The sequence below is a fragment of the Cynoglossus semilaevis genome, chromosome 14 (genome assembly GCF_000523025.1).
Source record: "Cynoglossus semilaevis isolate Cse_v1.0 chromosome 14, Cse_v1.0, whole genome shotgun sequence".
NCBI classification, from domain to species: domain Eukaryota; kingdom Metazoa; phylum Chordata; class Actinopteri; order Pleuronectiformes; family Cynoglossidae; genus Cynoglossus; species Cynoglossus semilaevis.
In genome coordinates, this window is record NC_024320.1 from 20,997,048 (window position 1) to 21,022,241 (window position 25,194).

At 41.9% G+C, this 25,194-nt stretch overlaps 2 protein-coding genes and 1 long non-coding RNA gene across 10 annotated transcripts in view; all 3 read right to left on the bottom strand.

Annotated features, from left to right (window-relative positions):
* The window catches only part of dab2ipb (DAB2 interacting protein b), a 791,247-nt gene that overhangs the window by 473,261 nt on the left and 292,792 nt on the right, over positions 1–25,194 (bottom strand). The window lies entirely within an intron of this gene.
* ntng2b (netrin g2b) overlaps positions 1–25,194 on the bottom strand; it is a 63,300-nt gene that overhangs the window by 2,102 nt on the left and 36,004 nt on the right. The window contains exons 4-7 of the mRNA XM_008325816.3: positions 24,654–24,826; positions 22,372–22,401; positions 3,277–3,444; positions 223–357 (exon numbers count right to left, since the gene is read on the bottom strand). Coding sequence (XP_008324038.1) covers positions 223–357; positions 3,277–3,444; positions 22,372–22,401; positions 24,654–24,826 — 506 coding nt within the window. The remainder of the gene's footprint in view (positions 1–222; positions 358–3,276; positions 3,445–22,371; positions 22,402–24,653; positions 24,827–25,194) is intronic.
* On the bottom strand, positions 6,499–12,256 carry LOC107989485 (uncharacterized). Its single transcript, XR_003051801.1, has 3 exons — positions 10,738–12,256; positions 10,355–10,700; positions 6,499–10,251 (listed from the first exon to the last, which is right to left on the bottom strand). It is a non-coding gene; the product is annotated as an uncharacterized LOC107989485 (long non-coding RNA).

Here is a 25,194-nt window from a genome sequence, read left to right on the forward strand (position 1 = left end):
AGTGTGTGCTGGATGGCAAAGAAAGGCGACTCCTCCTAATGGGGTCAAGGTGTGACAGGGTCATCAATTAGAGGAGCAGGTGATACTGCTAATGAGCTGCGTGATCTATTCTCTCAGGAGTAAACCAAACACTGGGAGATGTGCTAACAGAGGACTAGGAAGACCGGGACGTCTCTGGAACCCCGTGTTCTTTAGACGGAGATTCTCTGTCTCTGTACTTACGGTAACAGCCTTGTTTCCAGTAGAAGCCCGGCAGACAGTCGTCACATTTTGCCCCCGTGGCGCCTTCTTTACACTGGCAGTAGCCCGTGCTGTTACACCGGTCATGAACAGAACCCATCTGGTTGCAGTTACACTCTGGTGAGTAGGAATAAAGCAGAAGGAAAAAAAAAAGAGTTAAATCTACATATCGCAGTTTTTTTGGTTTGTAGTAAGATTCTAAGTTCATCACTAATTTTTGCGACTTATACTCAGGTGCGCCTTATATATTAAAATATATAATTTCACATGTTTGTTATTTACACACTGACAGCCGCTAGAGGGCACTCTAGGCTGGTGTACCAGTATCTGCTACTCCTGTACGTCGCATTTTTTTCCCTTCCTTTGGCTGGTGTGAGTCAGCGCAGATCAGATCGTTTTTTTCTGTCAATACTGTGATCTATTGGAATTCATCCAATGGTGCTGAGCATGTTGTCCATCTTTGGTCATGGTGGTATTTGTGCGTGGATGTGATCTAGTATCCCGGATGTATTCACATCTGCCGCAGGTGCAAAAAGTCCACCAGAGACTTTTTAGACAAACGACCGTGTTTATCAGACCGATAGTGAACCTATATTTTAACATGAATACTGTGGCGGTCACACAGAAAACTGCTGACTGGCACAGTGTTTATGTAAAGTTTGAAATGGTCCACATGGCTGCTGTTAAAAATATAAATACTGTGGGACGCTGGTGTTTAATGCTGCGTCATGGTTTTGGGTTCTGTTTCACTGCTGGAGCTCAGGATTCACGCAAGATTTTTTTCTGGTCATATTTTTTGGGTCACAATCAAGCAGTTGTTTTTTACAGGTCGAATGTTGTCTGTTTCATTTAGACTAGTTATTAATCAATAACCAGGTCAAGATGTAAAAGGTCGGTTAGTGATGTGGCAGGGGTTTCCAAAGTGGGGGATGAGTCCTGTTTATGGGGCATGGAGATTAAGAAATTAAGAATAGCTGTTTTTGTCGGACATTTAATACAGTTCAGTGTTTCGGAGCAATGAAAGTTTTGAATTTGTCAACATTTGGGGGCAGGACAGTAGTTCTGTGCTGCAGAGGCCCCCACCCTCCCAGCTCTAAAAAAAATTCAGCACTGAAAATCAATGAATGAATATTTAACCTAGATACTGAGTACAGAGCAGCCAATGGCAGCTCAGTATGTGTTCTTTGCGCCGTGAGCATAACAATGGCTGGAAAACTTTCTTCTTCTTGACAAAGTCAAATTTCAGTCACTGTCCTCCGTATTTCCAATGTTGGAGTTTGACTTCAAACAACTTTCTGCTGATTCATCGAACATTTTGTATCTTTGTGCTTTGATGTGGAAATATTTAGCGGCCATCTTTAAAGCTGACTCTCATGTGACCCAGTCCAGGTGGAACGTGACCTTCAGAGGTAAACCTCCCTACAGGCCTAAAGGCGGTTTTTCGTGAGCCGATTGTTTTGGCTCCCTTGTACAATTTGCGATCTTGAGTCAGTTGTAGTTGGTAACAGATGAGGGATTACAAACTGGCACAACAGCACTGTATTTGTCAGTTAACTGGCGTTGTGCGCCAGGCACTCATCCACATCTGAAAGAACAAAGATAAAATATTGATAATGTTGAAACAGGCCAAGATCAGACTGTCACAGCCGCATCCAGATGGTTGGTGTCTGTCTGTGTTTTTGGGTCTGAAACTGAGCCCCTTGGAGCAAATGTGTGTGCAAACACATCATCCAGTCAATCAGTGTGCTGCCAGATGAGCTAAAAGGACGTTTATTCTTTTTGTTTTTTTTGCTGACTCCAAGCCCTGTCCCAGTGCTTCCTCCACCATGGAGCGTTTACCCTCCAACCTCCTGCAGTTCATCTACAGATGGATCCAAATCCACACCAGGTTTTCACTCGACAGCTACCAGAACACAGTGACCTCTCACTGGGACACGGCCTTAACAAGCAGCGAGTGTGAAAAGTATAATAAGCAACGCAGCAGAAGTGTTGATCATCCTCACGTCCTGTACATTTGTCTGTGTTTGGATTCTGAGCTGCGTTGGATGATCAGGGTCACATGGTAATTTAGGGCTCGTCGCGTGCTTGTTGGTCTTCGCATTCATTTTAGATGGACAGGAATGACTGAGCTGTGGTCGAAGAGATCACGAAGATTCTATAGGGTAAGGGATGTCTGATAATATGTTTTTGCTGAAATCCGATATGCCGATATTATCCAAAACCTTTATTTCTGATTCCGATACACGAGTGATTTTAAGCATCAGGCCGATATTAAAATCAGGCCGATAATAAAATCGGATATTATCGGACATCCTTACTAAGGGGTCGACAGACCTTCAGTGTTATGTGAACCAGGTCTGGTTAACTTTATTACAATGGTTCTCAAACTATGGTACACATACCACTAGTAGTACATGAGGCCCTCTAGTGGTTGGTGGTGGAATCTAAGTCAGTTTGTTGTTAAAGACGACTCTTGTATATTGTTGTTTTTGGTCTTTGTGTGTGTGAGATATTTCCGATTTCTCTTGAATTAAAGTTTTAACTTAATCGCAAAGTGTGTCGTTGGTTGATACGTGGTCGGATAATCTTATTAGGAATACATTTCCTCCTTTTCATACTGCTCTTACCAGAACAGTGGAGGTCTGTGCTGCTGTATTTTAATGTTAATAATGCTGGAAGCGACAAATATTTTTGTCGGGACATGGAAAACAAATTTGAGAACCACTGCTTTATTAGATATAAAATAAATCAATAAACTCTTGTATCATCTTTTTCATAAGCAGCTCTTTAAAGTCACTGATTCTGTTTAACAGAAGGTTAGATGATACAAAACACGTTCCACCACAGCCACGCTGACTGTGGGACAGGAAAAGGACCATTTGTTTCCTTCAGAGCTATCAAAGACACTCGAACCCCCCCACCCCTCATCCTGGGGGGTAAGTACTTTGCTTACTTACAGAGCACCATTAGGCATTAACAAGCTCCATCTCACACAACTGCTCTGCACACACTCTCACTGTCTCCCCGCAGACTTACCGATACAGACGCTCTCATCATCCAGTTCAGCAGAGGCGTTTCGGAAGTAGCCCAGTCTGCAGTGTTGGCAGTTCTGACCCCTGGTGTTGTGCTTGCAGCTGACACACGTGACGATGTTCAGGTAGTCGATGTAGCTGCAGCGGTTGGAGTGGCCGTAGCACTCACAGTCTGGAACACAAGAGACACGTTGTTTAAAATAAAAAGCGTTTTTTTTTTTTTTTTTACCCCGGTGAAGCTCGATGTTCTCACAGGACTTTTCGGATGACGGCCAAAAAATGAAAAATGACTTTTACTTAGACTCAGTTTGAAAAGTGATAGTTTTAACTGTCAGCCACCAAATGAATGACTCTGGATGGGTTTTATGGCTTGCCGTTCTGACTCTATATTGGTTCAATAAAGACAGACCACTCCCTCTCCATTACTACACTCACAGGTTTGCTGAGTCTGCTTCACTGTGCTGCACTGATTACTGATGGGAATTCCACTACTGTTTTGTGTGTGTGTGTGTCTCGCTCTCTTTCTGTGTGTGTGTATGTATGCAGCACTAACATGTTAAATTTCCTTGGGACTTTGGAAACATGGCCAGATGAGTAGATTATGCGATATATATAACCGTGATCCTGGGAGTTGGAGGAACGTTCAGCAGTTTTCACCTCGGTTTTTCACAACAGTTTCCCAGACATTTAACCTGATTAGAGAAGCCTTTGCCGTATGTATAAAGTGCTGTGCAATCAGTGCCCGTTATTAAATTTTCTCTTTGGAATTTCATGAATTAACCGAGAGCAGAAACTTTACTTTACTCGTACTCGAGCAGTTCATAAATTAAGGCTTCTTTCAAGCTTTGAACCCGACGTCCGACTCCACCTCCGTCCTCCCCCCCTTAAGTTGAATTTTTCCTCAGTGGGTGAAATGAAAAAACCCGACGTCCTCCGCTGTAGGATCAGCCCGGCGTGGTGAGAGATCCAGGTGGAGCGGTTGTTGCTCTAGATCAGGGGTGTCAAACATACGGCCCGCGGGCCGTTTCCGACACCCCTGATCTAGATCCTCACGACGATTATCCTGGATAAGATTGCTGCCTAATCAAGGTTTTATTGAGACGTTGGCTGCCGTCATGAGCTGCAAGGCATCACTGTCCTCTTAAGTGGCGTTTACCAGGTATCTTTACGCAAATACACATTTAAATGCGCATTAAAAAGTCGGAGTTTAGCTGTTTAATCAGCCGTCGCATTATTGTTTTATTATTGTTTGGTTGATGATGCCAGCTGAAATATTAATGGGCTGGTTTTAAAGGAAGCCAACGCGCGGAGAACCATAAAATGCCTCTCTCAGCACTGAGGGAACTGTGCTAGCAGTGGGGGGAGAACTGGCTAATTAAATATAAATGGCAAATTACTCCACGGACTAGAGAGGCAATGGGACATTCCTCCACGAATTAATGTTATGAGTCAAGATGCTGGTTTATTGGTATTCATCAATTGTGAATTGTTAACAGTTAAAGAGGTTTTCTCAGTGAGGCGGAGAGGCAGCTGCCTCCGTCAAAGAGTCTGAGCGTGGTGAAATGATGACATAAACTGGAGACAATCATCCTTTCTGAAACGGTCGTTAAACAGAAATGTCAATGTCAACGTGTTCTACGCGTCGATACGACTTAATGTTCAAATACTTACCTTGAAGTGCATGAAAAAACAAAGATAGACAAAACAAATGAAAGCAGTCAAGGAGAGAAATGAGCAAAAAAAAAAAAAAATCAAAATAAATGTAAATGTGTAGTGAAAGGAGTTCTTCCACAGGTTTTATCCTGGATAAAAGCAACACTAGAAAAGGATCTAACGGTGGATCTAACCAAGCTTAGGATTCCTCTCTGTATCTACCAACCACACGCTGCTCATGTCGGTCTCTTACCTTTGAAATCATCGTATATGATCCCAAACAACTGTCTGGCCTGAGGCTCTCCTGAGATCAAGAGTTTCAGAAGCCCTTAAGGGATGAAGGAATCTCTGTGTAAGAGTCGTGGGCTCATCGCTCACTGCACCACATACTGTACACACCTCCACACAGACGGCAGCTAGGAAAAATACTCCACTCAAGACGGAACTTTATAGATCAGAAATGTAAAAGCATCGACGGAGGTTTTTTACATTAATGAAGGAATGAACGTTCGACATCAATTTTTAATCTACATTCACGGCGCACCACGTTTAAGTTAGACTGTCAAAAAGCTCAGTCCACTGGTTGTAGGATGTAAAATGCAAAAAAAATCTCTGCAGAAAATATTAGCGTTGAATGTCAATTATTGGGTCTTTAACCCACGTCTGGTTCAACGGCTACATATACCAACGAGACAAACATCCGTTCACACTCATGTGTTTATAATCATACGTGGAAAGTAAAAGATGAAGTAATTGTTGTGATGTTTGAGACTAACTACTGCTGTAAATTGTTGTCGTGACGACGAGGCCTCGACAGGGAAATTCTCTTCTTCTTTATAAACAGCCCAGAGAGCAGAACATATTTTGTAATCATTCTGTAAACAGCCTTTTTTTTACGCATGTTGACATAAAATTATGAATTTACTCAGAGGTTTAAAGTGGTTTACAAACTGAGGCACCCCTTACTCAATCCTCCTGTCTTGTTTTTATTTCTTGCCCCTCAGTATCTGTCAACTGCCTTACTTAGAAATACGGTGCTGCAGCGGGAACTTAAAGATAAAGATTTAGCATCGAAGCTCGTGTTGACTGACAGAAACAAACTCACGGACGTTTGTTTCTGTGTCACAAGGAAAGTTTTTTCACGACAGGGTTTTCCTGTGTAAACGCTGCCTCAGGTATGAACTATACCTCTTTTATCAGCCTTCCTTTTTTTGTGCTCCTCTTCCTCCTGCTCCTTATGTCCAGAAAATGTTGAGGCTTTGTGGCCATGAGGCCCACCTTCATGTTCCCAGAAATGATGGGACACTGACACACCACCGTAAATGAGTAAAAATATAAAGTCTGTTTAAATATACACTTTTGTTAGATTATAACTACTACTTCTGTCACAGTTATTTGTTTTGACAAAAAAAGTGCCAGAAATAAATAAAACATGGGTTCTTCAGTTTAGCTGTGCAGCTAAATCGATGCTAATAGCTCGGTTAGCTAGTTTCTTTTTGTAGCTACTTTATGCTGACGTTGCCAAAAGGAGGGCGATACTGGGGTTAGCTAGTTTCTTTTTTTGGAGGGCGATACTACTGGGAGCTAATCTATGAAAAGCAAAATGCGTTCACATTAAGATATTGAACAGATACCTTTTTTGTTTTCTGGCTTCTTTCCACTGTGTTCATGTGAGGTTGTGGTTTTATGGCTAAAAGTCTCAGGAGCATGACCTGGGGATTTAAGGTGGACTAAAACAGAAAGAAGCAACATTGAAAATATACTTTTTACTCAAGTCGTGAGTTTGTACTACTTCTATTCGTACTTGATGTTTCAGGTATTATTTCTCCTCGCTCCTCTTCGTGCTCATGTGAGGTTGTGGTTTTGTGTCCATGATGTAAGGGTTCCTCCGACTTAAGGTGGACTGACAACAATATTCATCAAAATAAGTGTCAGATGATACATTTTTACTGCAAGTCTACTGCTAAGTTTTGTTATTAGGATCATATGAAGTACCATGTGTATCTTCATGGTTCCCCTTCTGTTGTTGTCCATGGTTTGGGAATGTTTCATGACGGTGTTCTGATGAGGCTGTTGTTCTGTGGCTGTGTGTTTCGTGATGATGTTCTGATGGGGCTGTTCTGTGGTTGTGAGTTTCATGACCGTGTTCTGATGATGATGTTGTTCTGCGGTCGTGAGGTTTTTGACCAGATTCTGATGGGGTTGATGTTCCCTGGTTGTGAGTTTCATGACCGTGTTCTGATGAGGCTGTTGTTCTGTGGTCGTGGGTTTCGTGATGATGTCCTGATGAGGCTGTTGTTTTGTGGTCGTGTGTTTCATGTAGGTGATCCCCATGTTTGTGGGAGACTGAAACATTACCATCAAAGAAAATGATGGACATTGTATATAAATTGAATTAGTTTATAAGCAAGCATTTACCACTACTTTCATAAGAGTTACCTTTTCTTTCATGTGTTCTCTCTTCCTCGTGCCCTTTAGCAACTTGTACTTTGGGGTCATGTGACTCATGTTGCTCGGTCTTGTGGGACACTAAAACAGCACATCGTCATTTTGTGAATATTTAAAAACAACTTCTACACAAGCCAAACTAATTTCTGGTAATGCTAATTATGGATGTAAGATAAAATTTAATCTAATAAATAATTTCACTCTGCACTTTTTTATTATTATGATAATTCACGATAGAATGAATGGAATAAATATATTAAGTTTTCAACTCTTCATGCCGTTCATGCACGCTCACTCATGACAGCATACTTCTAGTCACAGCAAAACATGTTTAGCATGTGAGCTAAATATTGCTAACCTGGGCTAACACAACAGGTCTTCACTAATCTGGATGTTTTTGACCATGTTGGATGACAAAGAAACTAATGTAATTTGCAGTAACTTCCTGAAAAAGTTTTCTTTTTTCGAACACAAAAAATTGAAAGTAAAACATTTGCCTTAGCAAAGAAACTGAACTGAATGAGCACGAGGCAGCCACAGCCGCGGCAGTACCAGTTAGCACAGAGGCTAAAAACAAGACATTTAGCATAGATCTTCATACTAGATCAACAAAACATGTTGGCCGTTGTTGGTTACAGACAGTTGTCTCTTCACTAAGGCCGTCTTTGTCCTTCTCCACTTCTACTTTTCCCTCCTTAAGCATTGCTGAGATTTTTTCTAAGGTTATTAATAGAGAACTGTCAAGTTGAACTCATAGTGAATATCAGTCCTCAGTTTGTAAACTCTCCTGGAACTAAATTAGATCAGACTCCCTCCACCTCTGCCTCCTGTGTGACTCTCTTGCTCTGACAGACTTGTTTCATGGTCATTAGTCTTGTGTTCATGTCCCGTAGACTGGAGGGACACGGAAACTCCGTAGTTAATAAAGACCTTAAAAAATTAGGTTAACTGAATTATTAACTTTTAAGAACATCATTTCCACTTCATCTTTAACCTTGGTTTCTTACAGGTGGCAAATTAAATCAACTGACAGCTTATGGTGTTGATGAAGAGACAAATTCATATCAATGTTGTTTTCATTGCACAGTGTGTGTAAGGGGACCATTTCCACTGTAATGTGCCAAATTAAACTCCTGGTGGAGGTTTATCCACAGAGCAGCATCGGTATATGAATGTTTTAATTAATTCACACCTGACTTTTACAGCCCTCCTGAATCCAAACTAAAGCGCTGCATTCAATTCTCCCAGGAAAATTCCGACCACTACATGCAAAAGAGCTACCTCTGCTCTCGGCTTGTCCTCCCTCGTGTGTCTGTTGTCGGTGTCTCTTCTCTCCATGCTCCGATGACTCTGTGAGTTTGAGGCCATGTGCCTCATGTACATGCCCCTCAGACCCGTGGCGGGCTGACACACCGTGATTGTCGTGAATATAACAGAAGAGAGAAATCTGAGGTGAATTCTATTTCCTGCAGCTCCCCGTTGTCAGCCGTCTGCTGGCAGATTTGTAGTTTATCCTTGAATAAAAGATCCCTGCTTCACCCCACTGACCATGTCTGAAAACAATGTCTCCACTACATTTAGAGTGTACAACAGCCCTGCTCTCAGTAGACGTCGTGTACTGCTTCATGGAAGTCCAAACAACTGAGGTCACTTTACACCGCAGTGAGATACGTAGAAGTTCAAGGGCTGCGGAGGTTACTCCCCTTAATTATGCAGTTATTCATCTTATTATTATTATAATTAATATAAATATATCATATATATAATTGATATGTATAATATCAATAATACAAGGGATCCTTGACTTCTGTTGAAACTCACATATTGTACTCATGTCACTCACCTACATTAACACAGTAGCAACAACATAATCTAGGACATAAAAACATCAGAAGAGTCTGACTAACGCCTGGGAGCCATAATGAAGGGCAAAAAGTTCCTCCCAAAAAAACCAACACCAATGACAGAAAGTGAATGCTGCACAACCCAGCTATTGGTGTACAACCAGTGAATGTAAATAAAACCATCTTCCGCGTATAGCGCCACGTGACGATATATTCATCTGCTCGCCAACTAGTTAACTTATGAAAAGTTAGCGACGTTACCACTAAATGCTGTAAGTTAAGGATGTCGTAAACGGAGGAACACTGTACAATGTTTCTTGTTAGCTCTATATACACATAGAGAGTGACCAAACATTTATGCTAACATTTTGTTTTGCTTAATTAGTTTCTATTTTTTTTATTTTATATGAATTATAAAATGATTACTAAATCACACGCTAAGTCTGGATGGCTACAGTCAACTCTACTTCTACACAGCAGTTAGCAAACAGCTACCTCTTCCTTTACTGTGTCCGTGCTCCTGCTCCACTTCCTTTTCCTTTGTTGGTTCAGATGAGGGCGTTGTTGTGTGACTGTGATTCTCATGTAAACGCTCGACCGTCTTGTGATGATCTGGGACACCATTTTGTTCATTGACAGACAGAACGTTTGTTAAGTAAATAACTACTTTCACAGCCAGGTACCTGTGTTCTCAGCTGGTTTCTGGGTGTGGTCCAGTCCGTGCAGGGACGTCAGTGCTGCTTCCTGGTGATGGCTCTCGTGTCCCTCCAACGTGGTGGACACTAACTCGCCTGATAATCATTTAAATTTAAATTAACATTTAACTGAGGAGTTAATTCTCCCAGGGATTTACAGTCAGGTACTTTTGGAACATAAGCTAAAGGTGGCTAAAGCTAACAATAGTTTCCAGCCTGTACCTTTTCCATCATGGTGTCTGTCTTCATCCTGTTCTGTTCTTTTGTCATCTGCCTCAGATGAGGTTAAAGTTTTGTGCCCATTTTCCTCATGTGCGCCTCCTTCAGATGTGTGGTGGTCTGACACCAAAATTGATATTAGTATGACAGCCTAAAAAACGATTTTTTTGGGGGGTGGGTGGGGGATTCCTAGTCTACAACAACAACAACAAAAAAAAGATACCTTTAGTTTCCCTTTGTGTTTCCTTATGTTGTTGCTCTTTACTGTGGTCAGCAGAAGTTATTGTGTGGTGATGATTTTCATGGCCATGTCCGTCAAAGTCCAGGGAGACTAAGGCCCCACAGTCAACATGGACATAGATGGTAATACAGTTAAAACACCTGCTAGCTAAATACGCACGTTTTGTCCACTAGTCTGTAGCTACAGTCAGAAAATCCTACAGCCAACATCACTAAGATGACCTACTGACCTTTCACCAAAGGGTATCTACGATCAAGTACATTCAAAACATTAAGTACAAGAGGCAAAAGGTCAAAGTACTTCAATGTACTAGCAGTAATACTACTACCTTTCATACTTCAAAGTACTAGCAGTAATACCACTACCTTTCATTTCCTGGTGTCTGTCTTCGTGCTGCTCTGTTCTTATGACATCTTCCCCCGATGAGGGTGAATTATTACGATCATCGTTCTCATGTTTGCCTCCCTCAGATGTGTGGAGGTCTGACGCCGAGAATTTCGTCATTATGACGACCAAAAAATTAGGGCATTTATTTGAAACTTCGAGCATAAAAACAATACCTATCTTTTCTTCATGTGTTTCCTGAGGAAGCTGCACCTCACCGTGTTCAGCAGAAGTCACCTCGTGGTGACGGTGGACATGGAGGGAGACTAACACACCGAAGTCAACGTTGACATAAACAATGATACTCTGCCAAAGATATGGTCGTATTGACCACTACATCATAACTACTGCAGTCTACAGCCGACATTACTACGATGAAGCCACTACCTGTACCCTGAGTACTCCCACCTCTGTGATCCTCCTTCCTTTCCTCCCCCAGCTCGGATGAAGATTTATGGCCATGATTGTTCTGCGCACCTGCCTGAGACTCTTGGTGCTCTGACACACAAACACATTGTAAAATGTATTCAACATATAAATATATCTCATATTTTTTAACGATCAAAATACTAAACTAACTCCCTGTCTTTTGAGCTACGTTGTCTTCATGGAGGCGCTCCTCTCTCTGCTCTGACCGCGGTCCAGTTTTGTGGCCGTGACTCTCATGCAAATGTCCTCCAAAATTGTTGGAGTCTGATGCAGTATAATTTTAATAGACAGCAAAAACGAATAAATGCAGGATTTTTTTTCTTCTATTTTTAGGAGTAGTGGAGCCACTGGGGTATTACTACAGTAAGTACTAGCTTCATAATTGAGATAGTATAAACCTTTTCTCATCCAGACATCAAACCTGTCGTGGACTAACAAATAAATAACAACCGTTTGAAATGATTTTTACGTGACCTTCTTAACAAGCGTAGCTCTGTGAGAACAACATATCTGTCGATCTAAAGCAGGGGTTGCCAAACCTTAAAAGCACACACACACACACACACACACACACACACTCAGTGCCAAGGACTTCTGACAGGCTGTATCCTTGACAGTGGTTGAAGTATACAAGGTACATTAATTTGAAAAAACAAAGGGCAACATGTCACGAGGAATCCTGTGGTGCTGTAAATTAACTCGCTGCAAGTGATGCTGTTGCTAATTTATCATAATCACCCTGGGGGTCGGGTGGGGACAGGGGAAATCATGAAGGTGGTGAATTGTGGAAGTCCAGAGTTACCTGGTGTGAGAACCACGGGATCATCAGCAGCTGGAGTAAAACAGTTATTTAAAGAAGAGACCTGTGATTTTAGCTCCTCCCTCTTTTTCCTCACCATGCTGTGAAATGGATTTTGTTTTGTGGCTATGACGCTCATGTTCGTGTCCTTCCAGCTTAAGATGATCTGACATATCAAAACGGTCAAGAAAAAAAAAAATCTTTATAATTTAACAACAATTATAATGTGGGGAGGAAATGTCATAAATCTGACATATTGGAAATTGAATTCAAAAATTCAGGAAAAAATATATATAATTTGAAAATTTTATATATAAATAAAATTGGAAAATTTCACTTATTATTTAGAAATGTTTATATATCTATATATATATATATACACTATTTTCAGTTTTAACCTTGAATAAAACGACAAATAATTGTCTTTTTGCTGCAAACAATGAATGTTTTTCACGTATACGTTTCCTCCTATTTATGAGCCATACAAAATGTTTGAATGTATATTTAAACGACCGTGGTCAATAGTTATATAAAGATACCCAGGTCTTCTGGTTTCTCCTCTTTCTCATGGACGTTTATCGTCTCATGTCCTTCCACGTTGTGGGAGACTGGAATACCGTTATTATCACGGTTACCGAGAAAATCTAGTAAATTTAATTAAAGGAATACTTGGTGCAGTGTCAACACTACCTGTGTGTACTGCAACTACTCCCTTCTCCTCCTCCGCTCCTCCTTCCCATCGTTTGGTTGAGACTGTGGTGTCATGAACACGTGTCTCAGTGAGGTCCTGGTCCTCAGACTGGTGGGCGTCTGTGAAACCACAGTCGTCATTGGTTTAACAACGGTTCAAATGTACTCTTTTCACTGAGTGCTTCATCATCCTTTGTACGTTAAGGCTGCGGGGGCTTCAGAGATTTTCCCAGAATGACTGACAAATGATTATGTCAACAGTTCTGTTGAGACAGAAACGTATCTCACTGTTCTGCAGCTCTCGTCGTTCACTGTCAGCTATCAGATTTAACATTTGCATATTTACTGATACAACAGGGGAAATACAGGATGGAGGTCCAGCAGGACATCGTTTCCTTAGGAAATATCTTATCTCCTTCCTGTTCATCATTTTCTCTCCTCCTCCTCCTCCTCCTCCTCTGTTCTTTTTGTACAGTTGTTCAGTGAGTCTTACAGCACAAAGGTATTTGACAGAACTGCAGATGACAGTCACGCCACAGTGGTTATCAACAGATCAAAGCATCGAATGACTCAACTTCCACACTCCTACTTCATCCATCTGAGTCGTAGGGACCTGGCTGTGCTCCCGCTGCAGCGGTAAAGATTACTAATCCTATAGTTGGCTTGACTTTCTTTTCTCTAGAATCTTGTTTTTCCTTCCGCTCCAGCAGGGGTCTCAGCCCTGGACTTGGAGAAAAGGCTGTGAAAGTAAGAGAGGCTCTAAAATGTTCCTCGCCACACGTCTCCCTCTGGGTGTGAAAAGGAATGACATCTGCTGCCTTTTTCATCTGAATTTCATAAAATTATCTGAGTGGTTTTTGTTACTCGTCTTTGCTTTGGTGTTTCCTTCAGTAATGGGATGAAAGTGATCCGTCTGTGGTACATCCTATTTTTGGAACAGATTGTCACAACTGAGGCTTGTTCCTTCATCAGGGGTCACCGCAGTCGTCTGCATCAGGATTTGGCACAGTTTCCAAGTCGGATGCTGCTAAGGCAACTGATGCAACCTTATTTTGGCTGGGAGTTAGGGGGGTAGGAGTAGAGTCGAAGGAGGAGGATCTGTTGCTTGGCAAGCGAAACTTACCACTTGGCCATGAAACAAGATGTATTATTCAGTAAGCACGTTATTGTTAAATGTATCTGCAATATAGTGTAAATACAGAGCTCTGTCAAAGGCCCGTGTAAATTTAAGTCTAAACAAGTTTGGACCGGTGGGAATAATGTCCATTTGCAGTTGTAACTGATTCTTCAGGATCAATGACACACCCCAGGATCTTTCCTCACCTTTTTCATTTTGCAACTTCCTGATTCGTCAGGATCAATGACACGACCCAAGATCTTTCCTCACCTTTTTCATTTTGCAGTATTGTCAGGTGCATATTATTTCCTTAATTTCTTAAAGGGAACTTCTGAGGAATTATTAAAGTTCTATCCATCCATCCATCCATCCATCCATCCATCCATCTATCCATCCATCCATCCATCCATCCATCCATCCATCTTGTCTCTCTTGACCTCACACTTCACGAACGCTAACGTAGCAGTGAAAAGAAAATCCTCATTGGATGCAAAACACACCTAGCATACTGTAAATGATGCTAAACACCATTGTTCTAGCCAGTCAATTTCAACATCTACTCTGTCATGGTCCAATACAGGCCATGACACTCCCTAACATACCCCTACCTACTATCGTGTTACTTGATTTAGTTTCCACTAACTCAGTAAACCTGTCAAGTAGTTTAGGGCGCACACACACACACACACACACACACACACACACACACACACACACACCTGCATGGTGCACAGGCACCATTTTTTAATTGTCTCCCGCTAAAGTTTTTCTCTGACCATGACGTGCACGTCTTTGAGGGACGAGTGATGGCCGCGTCCTCGGGGACTCCTGCTCTGTGTGCGCGTCCATCTGTGTTTTCCCCGGAGGTGCTTCTGCAGTTGTTCATCTTCAGAGAGGGGCATCCTGCAACAAGCATCCTGCTCCCCTGCAGAGAGTCCCCCTTCAGGCTACATCCCGCCCACTCGCTCCCCTTCCTTCCCCCCCCCTCCTCCCAGGGGCTCCAGTGAGACAGGACGCCGGCAGCTGTTCTCACAGCTCACTGCACCCCCTTTCACACAACTGGCATCAGACCATCATTACATCTCATCAAAGTAACTCCTACCTACTTCAGCCCGTGTCCGACTTTTGCCCCGCTACACCTACTCTCCAACACCACACACATATGGTATGTTCTTGCACACACACACACACACACGTGTTCATCCACCCTGGTTAGAGAATCTTTCTAGTGGGAAAGCAGGATTTTGAATTCCGGTTGTTTCAAAGGCTGATGTAGCACAGCAGTGAACATAAATGCACTTAATCTCATTAATCCACGCTGCCTAGGGGGCAGCAGTGATGTGAACTGTTCTTGGCATTAATCTCAGTCAGCTCAGCCCAAACTGTCTGACATCTGACATTGGAAAACTGAGCGTTCACCGATCCCATGGTTCTACCCTGACTAAAGGAAAGGTGTGTGTGTGTGTGTGTGTGTGTAAGAGCGAGTCTGTTGGGCTTAGTAAACCTTGACAATGATTGAGCTCTTCATCTGCTGCCGTTACTAACGGAGCAGCGCCGTGCGTACCCCGGGAGAGGTGACCTCAAATAACATATGATCGTTTTATTTATATCGTCACCTCCTTTATATTGACTCTGTATTTGTAGCGTTCAGCAGTTAAAGTTTCAATCCAGTCCTGATTCTGTCTCGGCTGTTAGATCTCCACGTCTAACTCCTCACTGTGATGCTGCGCCGGTGACAAATATCTTTTGGTTTTTGTCTATGAATATTGCAAACACAGTGTCAGCTGATGCCAGACTTTCATTCCTGTGTGATCACTCTTGTCTTCCTCCAACCCCGGGCTGCCTCTCACTTACACACATTTACTAGATTTGCCCATCCCTCTATGAATTGAAAAAGTGTTTCTCACATGCCATTTGATGCCAAACTACCTAAAAAGATTATAGCTGCTGTAGAAGAGCATCTTAGTGACTTTAACCTCCTAAAAACGGTCCATTCCAACGGTTTCAATGCCGTAAAACAATCACTAACGACTGCGGAATTGAAAAATGATCAGATTTTGAATGAGCTTTTTCTACTTCCTAAGGATCTTCTAGTCTACGTCTACTGCCATCTAGAGCTGTTTGTCTGCACCTTACCTCCACTGTGGCCGTGCCTTGGCCTCAAGTGAATCTCTTCATTCTCCACCAGACTGCTGTGTTGGTGATTATAGGTCTGTGGATGGTCGATGAAGTCTGCACTGACTGGATCAAACAGATGTGAATGTTCGGCGATTATTTCTGTAAGTGTGATCTCCTCTGATGGCGAGGGAACGTCGTGCTCCTCAGGAGTGGCTGCTGGAGGTGGGAGGACCTCTGTTGTAACTAGCACTGTGTCAGGTTGTCCAATGTGTGCCGGCGACGGCGCCAACAAAAGGCTGCTGGGTAACCCTTTGTCTGTGAGTGGGGATGAGCTCTCTGTAACCCTGGTTCCTGCTGTTGAAGCTCTGGTGTCTGTTGCAACAGTTGCGTGAGGACACAGAATGTAAATGCAATGAGGAATGAGCAGGCGAAGAAGAACATTTGCATAAGAGATGCTGCCTCAGATTGTTTATCCAAAGTAAGCTGAGCATTTCTCTTTCTTTTTTTTTCCCTTTAAATGTGCACATACACACTCCAGCGTGCACTTCTCACACACAGAAGTGAGAACACAAAATGAAAGTGTGACTTCACACTGCTGAGATAGGCTAAACTCAAAAGCTGCTCCGCAACCCTTTCAGTGCTGGGATTTTTTTTTTCTTTTTTCTTTCTGCACAAGACAGTGACTTTTGAAGGTGTGACCGTTGTTTACGACGGGATCACACAGCACTTGTCAGTTACACTGTTGTACTGACACGGACAGAACTGTGTCTGAATGAGAGTTCATGGAGTCACTCGTGGACATTTGGTCTCAATAAATAAAAAAAACTTCCCAAAGGAAAAAAACTTGGTATTTTCATCACAGACGAACGATTACAATTTTTAATCTGAATAATCGCACAGTAGCTGGTAATTAATAAGCACTAATCATGATTAATCAAACAGACAAACAGATTGTCATTTATACACACTGTGAAAAACAGACAAACTGTTTCTCGCAATGTGTATAAATGTCAACCTGTTTATTTATATATATATTTGTTTATTGGAACAATGATAAGTTATAAGCTATAGTTAGCTTTAGTATAGTTTCAGAAATTAATTAGTTATTAATTCATAATTATTGCAATGACAAATGAATAAATAAGTAACATTTCTCTGTCTCATAGATCAGAAATTCAATAGTCAGAAATACTATATAACAGGATAGAAATGCATCTAGTTTTTTCTCTATATTTACTATACTATATTTCAGGATAGAAATGCATCTAGTTTTTTCTGACAGGATTTTAAACTCTGTTTTGGACTTTTTCAAACTGTCTGCTTTACCTCTTTGTTTGGACAGATGTTAAAAATATATTAAAATATAATAAATATATGATATTAAAGACGTAGTTCTTTTTGTGTTGCAACTTTTAAATATTCTCTCCTGATCGTTTCGCTGTTAATAAAGGAATAAACAGGGAGATAAAACAATCGCATCAGCTACCAAAAGCCTTGTGACAGTCACTCTCAAACTGCCTCTGTTCCCAAATGGAGCGTGGGCTGCCCACCTACATGGTAAGGTATATATTTATAAATAAAAGCGACAGTTGGAAGGCAGCAATGGAAAATGTTTCATTACAGCATGGGAAAGTGGGAGTTGTAAGTTTTCATTTTGAACTTCTCATGCGATCTGATTCCAAGAGTGTCTTGAACAGAGCTGCATCATCAGTTACTGCAGTGGTTTACATAATTATTTAATAATCATCCTCCGAAAGCCTTCATTTTCTGACGGCTGCGACTGCTTTTATGTGTGAATAATCCTCCTCAGAGGAAGACCACTGCCTGTCCTCACCTCGTCTCCAAACGGAGAGTGAACAGAAAGCTAGAATGAGAATTTCCGTCCACATCGACCGAGCTGCTAGGAACAATGAAATGTGTTTATAAAGGCCAGCAGAGGTCACGGAGGTCAGTGTCATTTTCTAGCCATACATCAGCGACAACGCTATCTCTCGGAGTGGCAACGTTGATGGATGACTCATTACATAATCCTTCTAACATTTGCCTGTCTGTCTGTACAGATGGACTCAGTAACTGTCCCATAACACACTCTTTGGCACACACACGCACACACACACTCCGACAGAGCTGGTTCAAGTGCGCTGTTTGGCTGCAGACACACATTTTCGAGCTCCTCTCACCCTGCGATGCATTTGCATAAAATGAGATAATTTGTCTCTTGTAATGATATAGCAGTGGAAATTTTTAACAATAACATTTAATGCCGTCTGTCAGTCTCAGCATCCTCATCGTTTATTACTGTGCAGCCAGACATTGATTCAGATCGACACTAATGAAGCCATTGTGATTCGGCTCTGGTTAACATTTTGCCGAACCCCCTAATGAGGGCGGTTTGAGTGACAGCATGAATGTCATTAATATGTCACCTGATTTTCCAGACATGTTCCAGTCTCTCCCTGAGTCTGAGGCCAAGTTCATCCGACATCAACATGCAAGGATTTCCACAGACGGGAATAATGTAACGGTCGTAGTCAGATAGGACGGAGATCAATCTAATGCAGAACGTCGTTAGTCGCTGTGACTCGGCATGCATTAGTCCATTTCCAGTGTGTGTGTGTGTGTGTTTGTGTCTTCTATGTCCAGAGAACTCATGTTTTTAGAGGCTTCTAATACGAAGTTAAAAATGGGAATCGTGGTGCTGGGAGGTCACAGTGGGGGTCACCTGGTTCCTTTGTGCCCTTTGTCCAGCTGACCAATGAGCAGCAGGATGTAGGGATCTGACTCTATGGCCAAAAGATTACTAATCCTTCTGTGAGCTCACTCACTGACTTAACTGGGCCAGCGGCCTGACAAAGGATACGACTACTGCTAGATGCTGAACTGGTTATAGACAAACATCTGTCTCCGCCTGACAGACCGTAGATGTTTTACTGGAAGTGAAAAAATATGTACAAGATCACAGATCGAATCAGAACTTTATATTTAATGAATTCAACTTGGACAGTAGTTCGAGCTCTAGAGAATGACGTCGAAGATATGTTATGTGGGTAATGTTATTAAACTCTTAATGTCACATGATCCTTTGGCTTCGTAGAAGAAGTAAAGTATCTGTGTGAGTTTTCATCCGTTTCCATATATGTAGTGATGGCACGGCCGGCTACTGTGAGAATGGAACCTAAGACCTTACATCCCTGGGAGAAAAAGGAGCAGATCAGGATGATTTATGGTTTTTACTGAACTGCGCCATATGCCTGGCTGTGTCTTTATACCCACACACACACAGACAAAGGCACACAGAGAACAAGGATTGCTAACATCAGGGCCAGGTTCAAGCACAGTACACTTCACTAAACTTCAGACAAAGGAGACAAAAATACAACTCAACCTCACTTTCAACTCGAATTCTCCCCGTGTAACTCGTCATTAACGGCAATAGTTTCTTTCAGCCCCGGAGCACGAGCATATCTGCTCTGGGCCTTTTTCGGAAAAGTAGGCCTTCAGACGGAAAAACAGCATTTTAAAGATTAGATGCAAAGAAAGTGGAGAAACTGTCGGACATAATGTGTGGATTAAATCATCAATAATCAGGCAAAAAAAAAGTTGATTATTTAAATCGGTACTTTTCAAATAGTGGGACGACCCACCCTGTGGGGGTGTGGTGGTGGGGGAGGGGGGCTTGAGAGGCTTTCAATGGAATATAGAACACTGGATAGAAGGCTGCTGTAATGCTTGAACGACAACCAAGCCTCCAGCCACTAGGTGGCAGCAACTCATGCAGTGGTTCGTACAGATAAGAAAATACATATGATCAAGTTTCCAATAGTGTTTCAGTTCGGATGGCGTGAAAAACATTTCTGTCCCCTGGGGGGGGGGGACAGAAAATAATGGAGAACCTCAGATTTAAATGTTAAATGTCTGTGTTGGTTGTGTCTGTGGAGCAGTCTGTAAAAAGCTTACAAAGGTCTGTAACTGCATCTGCACGGTGTTATAGCTTCTGTCAGCCCCCGCCTGAATCACAGCTAATCAGTGAATTCTTTAAGTTGGCTACGATGTCAGCCGAACGCAAAAGTGCTGTGCTGTTCAGTACGACCGCTTAATGGATTTCCTTACAGGGGAAAAAAAAAAAAAGTTTGACGACATCACGCGGAGCTGAAGTCGTCCCATGTCCTGAGTGCTTTCCTGGCGGAACATTAGCGGAGCGCTGCCCACGGAGACGGCAGGTTCTGAGGCCCACTCTGAAACAGCTGACAGAACCTGTTCACATCATCCCAGAACCAGTCAGTCAGAACAAATGAGGTCTGAAGGTGCAGTTAAATCGACGCCCACGCTCTCAACAGCGCCGGCCGTTATCTAACGCCAACGTGCTGTATGTATGTGACAGGGATCGGCAACGTACGTCATAGGACACGCAGTACAATAAATGATATATGATGTGTACGAAGACAAAAGGCCACAGTGGGCGTCATCCACATGTACGTTCAAAAACAAGTTAACAATACTACACTTCAAATATAAATACTGGATGTAGGAATGTGTGTTCGTTTAATCAGAAATACTTCATTAACCCATTAAGGGAAACTCTCTCCACTAACATGTTAAGACTCTCTTAACATGTTAAAGTTGGTAAAAAAGTTACCGACTAGAAAACTAGCCTCAAACAACTAAAGAAGAAAGAGTTCAATGTGCAGAAAACGAATGGTGAAAAAGTAAAAACAAATACTGCAGGAGGTTGTTCTTCTTTTTAATGAAATTTATAATTATTCTCGTGTTTTTCAACCTCAGTGTCGCGATCCCACGTTGGGTCGCCTGGAATTCAAATGTGGTCGCTCGAAATGTCTTTGAGAGAATGTTTGTTCAGTCTCAAGTTTCAGCCTTGTACAGATGAACTCACCTAACACCCAACTGTAAACAGAATGTCACTTTGTGTACTAATACTTTGTATTTGCGACAGAGGGTAACGAACGTGATCAAAAACGGATTTTAGAAACATCTCTTGATTAGCCGGAAATTTGTGTCAAGATGAGATCGGGAAAACTGTGCTATGTCGAATAATAACTATATAAATAATAAAAAAAAGTAAAGAAGGAAGCAAAGGATCATCCTAAAAAATAATGTAAACCACTTTGTTCATTTGGTACAAATTCGTGATGAAGACGATGTCAACATATGTAGTTAAACAAAGACTGTGATTTAGGGTTGGATTGTTTTCGCTCTCGTTCTCAAAGGTTTAGTGACGATCAAAAAACAAACAACAAGCCTTTTTTGGTGTCATAATAAGTCAGAACAGAGATGATGTGCTTGTTATCCAGCCTGGATTCTCGTTCTTGTTCTTGTTTGGAACGTCAGGTTCTAGTCTCCGCTTGATGAGAGACGTTCCTGGACAGCTCCAAAAAAGAGAAAAAGCTGCAGGCTGTTCAGTTTGCTCTCTCGCTCCATCTTTGTTCAGCCGTCACTTTCAGCTGCACTCTGAGCTTCAGCTTCATTTTAGGCTTCACTCTCTGCCTCACCCTCAGCTTCGGAGACACCAACCATCTGAGGTGATGTCGTGGACTCTCACCACAGACTCGACCGTCCACTACAAGCATCATTTTTCCTGCCCGTTTTTTTTTAACAAATAACCACGCTGTCGTTTCTAACCGTGCTAGCGAGAGCTTTTTAAAAGCAGACTTCTGCAGTGCAGTCCAATTGCTCAGTCTAACCATGCATCGGCCTTTAACTGGTGAGCGATGTGGAGAAAAGCCCAGTGCTGTCAGGGTTGATGTTGCCACTTTGCCGATTGTTTTTGTCTAACAGCTTGGAGGCTGAGAGCCTCTCCACAGAGAGAATCCCTAATCAAATTCTCTTTTATTCCATCCTCCCCGAGCTCCTCACCCAGAATCACACTGCATTACTACACACTGCCTCTGACTCTGCTGCTTCATCCACCACCCGTACTCACCCCCTCCTCCCCCTCCCTTACATGGCTTTTCTTTAATCCATCACCGCAACTGTCTTTATTTTAAATAAGAAAAGCACAACTGTGGAAGAATTTCTCCTGCGCAGGTTAGTGTGATGTGCTGTGATGAAAGGACGTGGTGACAGAGAGGCCTATTAATAATGAACCAGACGGGGCTCAAGCTGCAGAACTAAGAGAACAGAGTGTGGAAGAGAAAAATGAGTGACTGTAGAGAAGCAGCTGAGACTTCACAGTCAGGAGGGGGAGTTTAGGAGACGAGCAGAGGGCGAGCCACGGGGTTGAAACTGAAGTTTCAAAAACAATTCAACAAAGGCAGACAGACAGACAGAGAGACAGCGAGACAGAGAGACAGACAGACAGACAGCCAGAGAGACAGACAGACAGAGAGACAGACAGACAGACAGAGAGACAGAAAGACAGACAGACAGAGAGACAGAGAGACAGACAGACAGAGAGACAGACAGAGGGAGGAGGATGGTGAAGCTGAACTTCACTGCTTTACTTACTTGAACCGGAGGGAGTACCAGCAATTGTACCTGAAAGGGAAGAAGAAACAGAAGAGGGGTTAAGTTTAGTATTCAGGATTGTTTCGTGTATTCACTTTGGCTAAAAACCTGCCGTTGAATCACTTTACATTTAGATGACATCACCGCAGGAGCACATGCTCCAGTTTTTCACTCTGCTGTTTGAATTCTTTGCCCAAATGGGTTAGATAAAAAAGTTACGTGAATGAAATATTTGGTTTAAGTCGACAACCTTCTTCTCTCAGACAGAAAGTTCAAAAGAAACTGAAAATTATTTGGATAAAATACAGTTGCGAGAGCCAATCAGAGCCATGTTTGTTGGCTAGAAGGAGGGACATGTAACCAAAGGTCCAATCACAGAGAGTGTGTCCTGGAATATTTTTGAGGTATTATTTGAGACATTTTTCAAACAGTGTGATCAAATAATGTTGTTAGCAAAAAAAAAAAAGACAACTGACGTAACGTAACTATTTGAGAAACTGCTGTGATTATTATTAATATTGAACTGGCTGGTTAGTAAAGTGTTGGCTCTCATAGTAACATTTTAATACTAATGTGTATTTATCTGTATATTAATGAGTATGTTATACTACATAATTGTGTTAGCTATAATAATAATAATAATAATAATAATAATCATAATAATAATAATAATAATGTATAGGTGAGTCCAGACTACATGGTGTAGCTTGTAGAGAAATCCTTTAGCAGGAATTCACTCTAAAGTTTAAAGGTTTTGTTGTTTTGTTTTCTGTTTTAACATAGAAACACATCAAACTCTTTAAGAGTGATATAAAAAAAACTCGTTGGACTTAAATAAACTGTGAATAAACTAGAATGAGAGCTTTTTGACATTTAACGTTTGATTTGCTCCACTAGAATGAGAGCTTTTTGACATTTAAGAATACTTTCCCGCGTTTATTCCCTGCCTTACTTACAGCTCCATAAAGCAAACTCCAGAAAGTTTCATAAAGCATGTCCATTTTGTTGCATTTCAACCAGGAACATTTTAATTTTTAAATTCCACTAATGTGTTTCGGGCAGCGAACGGCTCTGAGGGTGGGTGTCGGTAGCTCGGAAATAACTGCACGATGGGGGGAAAATGCTGACAATAGCTGCGTTCTCTGCAGTGAGTGTGCAGGTACAGTAGGGCTGCATGTGAGCGAGCAGGGCTAAGTGAGTGGGTATGTTGTGCTTTTTTAGAAAAACCAGGGAGGGGCTGCCCTAGATTATTATTTTATCACTCCAAGCTCCTGTGTCTGGCTTCACTCTCCACCAGGATTTCCCCCCACGCACTCCCCTGTAACTGCTGTGATCAAGTCTCTGCAAGAAGGTGACAACAACTCCAATCTCAGTCTTTATCAGTGTCTCCACTGCTGCACTGACTGCTTTTATATAAAGTAGGCCATGTAGTAGGAATGCATCTTGAATTCTCAATAAAATAATTCACAGAAGTGAGAAGATGACATGAGAGAGACTCAAGGTGGAATAAAAATGATGAAAAATGGGACGTTCTTATCCATCTGTGACCCCTGGGACGAAAACCGAAAAAACCCGTCACTTTGTGATCTTAAAACTAATGGCCAGGTTTTTTTTTTTAAATCCAAAATAACATTATTGAATGTATTTATAAATTGATAAACCATAGTGGGATAGAGGGTCCAGCTGTCAATCAGTCGCTGCTCTGCTCATTATTGTCTACTACACTGACACAGTTTTTTTCAACTCATATCTTTTATGGATAGAACCTGAATTTAGTGACTTACAGAAAGGATCATTTAAAAAAAACATTTACTGATGCTATTCATTAATGAGGTCATTGTTGATGATCAATATAATAAATAATAATAATAATAAAACAATATTTTTTTAAAAGTAGGAAAATTATTTCCTGTTACCTAAGAAAAGTCAGGTAAAAGTCAGTACATTTTTACATTTTGTTTTTTAAATTTTTTATATTATAATGCCTTCTTTGTGTTCTGCTTTTCTGCAAATTGCTGTTCGTCGGCTTTTGGAGTTCTTAATGCGCCATAACCCTGGATGTTTTTGACAGATTATATATCCTTAAACAACAGTAAACATGCATATACAGTATATATATATGCATGCTGTTGAGCTACTTGTCCATGTCAGTAAATGTGTCTCCAAACTGTAGCTTCCACGGACTCCTGCCGTCAGTGTAGGACGGCGGCTCAGTTGAGTTGTCACTAGACAGTGTGGTTTTTGCTGACGAACAAAGGAATGAAGAGAGTCCAGGTACATACATGTGTTGGGGGATCCGTTCGGAGCTGGAAGGTAGGAGCCCGCCTTCCAGGACTTGGCTTTGAAGCCTTTCCTGCAGCGCTGACAGTCCTGCCCCGTGGTGTTGTGTTCACACTGGCACTGGAGGTTCCCATCCTGCAGCAGGCACTGGGAGGCGTGGAGGTTACACTTACACCTTTAAATAGAAGGGAAGAGAAGGGTAACACGTGAGGTGAGATCCGGTATGTGTTTGGGGGGAGGTGTGTGTGTGTGTGTGTGTGTGTGTGTGGGGGGGGGGGGGGGTACAAACCCAGGAAGCCAGCAAAAGTTGTAATAACACCAACTGTTTCACGTGCGAACGTCGCTAAATGTGGAGTATTTTGACATCGGAAAACTGACAAAGAAATCCTGTTCTGGTTAGAATCTCAGGGAAACACTTTTCAGATTGTGGTTGTAGAATGAGAAAACCTACAATGTGTTCATTTTTGTCAAGAGTTCCTGATTTAAAAAAAAACAAACCCTACAGTATCCAGTGTACTGGTCTGATGTGTACTGGTCTGATGT